Source organism: Penicillium cataractarum, assembly GCF_028827025.1.
Source record: "Penicillium cataractarum strain IBT 29864 chromosome Unknown utg000009l, whole genome shotgun sequence".
In the NCBI taxonomy this organism is placed as follows: domain Eukaryota; kingdom Fungi; phylum Ascomycota; class Eurotiomycetes; order Eurotiales; family Aspergillaceae; genus Penicillium; species Penicillium cataractarum.
The window spans coordinates 149,642-153,128 of NW_026622745.1; the positions used below are offsets into that span (position 1 = coordinate 149,642).

Consider the following 3,487-nt stretch of genomic DNA (forward strand, 5'->3'; position numbering starts at 1 on the left):
TTTAGATGAAGGCGTTTATCGACCCAGTGTGCAAAACGCGAGACTTCATCATGCAAAATCTGCCCATGATTAATTGAATATTAGTCTCCCGAACAAGGCTTACGTTATTAAAGTTGGATAGAGAAGAAATACCGACTATAAAGTAACAGCCCTATCCTAGCCATTCCTCCTAGACTATCTCATAATAGACGCTTCAACCCAGCCACCCGTGGAGAAATGTGAGCGTGAAGATATGTTACGGCCAGGGCAACCAGATACAAGCGAGGTTAAGATCCCCAAGATTCTCCAGCTCTTTTCGGTAAGAGCTTCCCGACATCTAGAGAATCCCGCTAACGGTAGCAGTCCTACGTCTGTGATGTAGACGCAGAAGAGGAGAAACGAAAGTTAGCTATAGAACCGTTTCGCGCGGTCCTTGAGGCCTTAGCATAGATAGAGCACGATGACCCTAAAGCGGCGGCTCAGGGTGCTCGTTTGTTGAGTCGCTTCCGCCGTCTGTGGGAGTCGTTAGTTTCTAAACAGATCGATAGTTAGCGTCTTGAAGTGGGTAATCAACAGTTACGAACTATGAATTCGTAGCTACAGCTGGAGGGAAACCATCTGAAAAAGACCCACGATAACTAGCTTTATTATTTTCATGCCGTAGAGCAGAAGCTGATGGATGCTCGGCGGGGGGATGTTTCGCTTACTGAACGAGTGGAGCAGCACTTCCACTGGGAACTTGAATGTCTTACCTGAAGATTCACAAGGAGGGAAGAATGAAACGGAGGGATTGTCGTAGTAGGTGGCCGGGGACTGGTTCGTCCGCTTTCTTGAGGATATCACTTAAAGGCAAGCCCGGAAGAAATCAAATATTAGTAATTGCTAGATATGCTTTTGCAATATAAAATATATTACAGAGTGGATGATGCCCTCATAAGTCTTCCCACGAATTTAGTCTTTGAACAGATATTTCTATTATGATATATAGTTTAAATTTCGGATAGGATATTCTCCAAGAAGTGTGGCTAGATCTCCATGATCTCTTCTTTGGACCCCTTCTTTGGTAGTGGACCGTACTGTAACTCCCTAGTTGCCCGGATTACCTATAGCATAGTGACTAATTCCTTTACATAAAGTGCATTTATTTACAGAGAATAGTAACCTGACGGAAAGTAAGTGTCTTTTGTCGTGTTTATTGCGTGGCTAGTAGCTCTTATGCACACGTGCTTAGCGATCTGAGGCGTGTCCTTGTATCTATAGAGCTATAGTTAGCTACTTTACCCTGAAGAAGTAGTATAAGTGAAGATAGCAGAAAATTGGAATCTGCAGCTACTACGGTCAGAACGTCTTCGGGTATAAGGAGGCTTTTATGGCTTACCTCTAGCGATAATAACCAACGATCTAAGACAATACTAATGACGGCGACGACTAGTAGAAGAAGTGAACGACATGAAAGCATAATCGCAATGTAGCTTACTTGGACTAGAGCTGAATACCCCCGTAGGGTTCGCCCTCGTAGCCACTAGTAGAAACCAGACATAGTAATATAATCAAGACAGAGTAGGAAGGCCACTCCAACCTATATGGAGGGGTCGTTAAATATACCCACCATCGTGACTGCAATCTTACTCAAAATAGAGAATGGGACAAAATATAGTAGCCTGATGGTAGAAGGATGAGGAGCGCTATCCAATCCGATTAGCTGGAGACTGATTCGGCAATACTGATGCGTTCGTGTTAGCTCTTATCTACTAGCCTAGCGTTGCATTAAATTACCTAAGGAATTGGTATGAGCACCGGAATGATTCCTCTTAAAAGAGTAACACTAACGTTGTAGTTATTGGCATTGCTGTAGGTCAAAGTGAAGCTCACGATAGGATAGCTAAAAAGTATGATTCATTGCGTTAGATCCACGATTTGTAGTCGATATTTAGGGTGTCGGGCATGAAAAATTGCAATCCGTATGCCATTTACGACCGACAAGACTATTATGAAAACAGAGTACTGGATAGCTTCGGACCACATGATGATGCTGAGAATTAAACAAAGGGCTGCCTACGAGGCACTTGCGATCGTTTTAAATTAAATAACCACTCATACTGTACTGGGAACGGTGATTTTTGGACCTGGGAGCATGAAAGGTGATTCCTGGAAAAAAAGAATTTGGGCTCTGGGAGCCTATAGAGCTCTGGGAACACTATCTACCCTCCTAGGGCCTAGCCGCAAGTATCTAGGAACGTTAGGGCCCTTCCTAGGGGTATAGATTCTTCCCTGGGGTGGAAAAAGCTGCGTATAGCTACGAAGTTTTGCTACCTGAAAGTAGGTATATACACCGTGGTGAGCGGAGTAATTGGAATAGTATTTGCAGAGATATCTCCTCTAACAGCCGCCAAACATCCCCCTATTTCCGCTGTTAATCAATTAAATCCACTGAAGTTTCTGGAAATCTGATCACAGCGTAAGCGTAATATGGATGCCGTCAATCTTGAAATCAATGACGGCCCCGGCTCTGACATTGAATCTGTTTCTATGGACATGTCTGAACGTTAGTTGATTGTTATATACATCCACAACCCCTTGAATTCAGTTTTTACCCTTTCTCGACATATTCTGATCCGTGACGGTAAGTTGAGCGTGGAGGTGAATTGATCTAATACTAATGGATGTAAAGGGTCATGGGAATGGAGTGTATCGCACGTTGACGATAACCCATTATATGTGCAGAGAATGTTCTAGGAAGACCGCTGAGATATTGAAAAAATAGATGAATCGCATCGCGTGGTATTTAACCTGAAGCGCGCCGACATGGGTGTGCCATTGCAAAACTACAGCGTGTTTGCAACAGAGGAACTGAGCAACAACTCATTGGGCTAGTGACTTTCGAGGTCGTCTAATAACAGGAGCATTGTTGGACGCTAGTCTTGTTTGCAAAATGATGGAGATATTGTTAAGCAAAGCCACTGGGTTCCAACCTGCTATAATTGGATGTCTCAATATCAAAAACTGTATAAAGTGTCCTGAAATCCCGAAATTACTGTGTTAAGACGTAGATGAATATTTATCTGGCGCTCCGTGACTATAGTAGCTCACGAGGACGGTAGAGCTATGTCTGGCTTTGAGTATAGACTTTATCGGATGAATAGAATGACATGAGAACCCTAATTAATTATACGGTGTGAGAGAATAAAGGGCTAATCCTCAACAGCCTTCTACGACTTTTGGTACAGTGCTATTATGCACCGTATGAGACAGAGTGTGACTTATTTTCCCCTGTGAAGTTGTTTCAACGTATTACTCTCTAAATGAAGATCTTACCCTTCTTGATCAGAGGGATCATCTCATCAAAAAATGTCCCTTATCCGTGCTAAAGGCCGTTCGGCTAAGCGCAGACTTAACTTAACTAGTCGATCGCGCTAACTCGAGCATAACTCCTAGTTATGCTAAGATGTTTGCATGGCTTGGCTGTAACCGATCGATATTATCGGTTTGTTTAGTGTATAGTGTGTGA

The 3,487-nt window shown here is 43.2% G+C and overlaps 1 protein-coding gene across 1 annotated transcript; it reads left to right on the plus strand.

The window, feature by feature from the left end:
• Positions 1-2,448: 2,448 nt before the first annotated feature.
• Positions 2,449-2,853, plus strand: N7496_010746 (uncharacterized protein; the record flags this gene model as incomplete). Its single annotated transcript, XM_056703659.1, has 3 exons — positions 2,449-2,524; positions 2,567-2,602; positions 2,744-2,853. The coding sequence occupies 3 exons, from the start codon at positions 2,449-2,451 to the stop codon at positions 2,851-2,853; spliced, it is 222 nt and encodes a 73-aa protein (XP_056549619.1).
• Between the last annotated feature and the right edge of the window lie 634 nt (positions 2,854-3,487).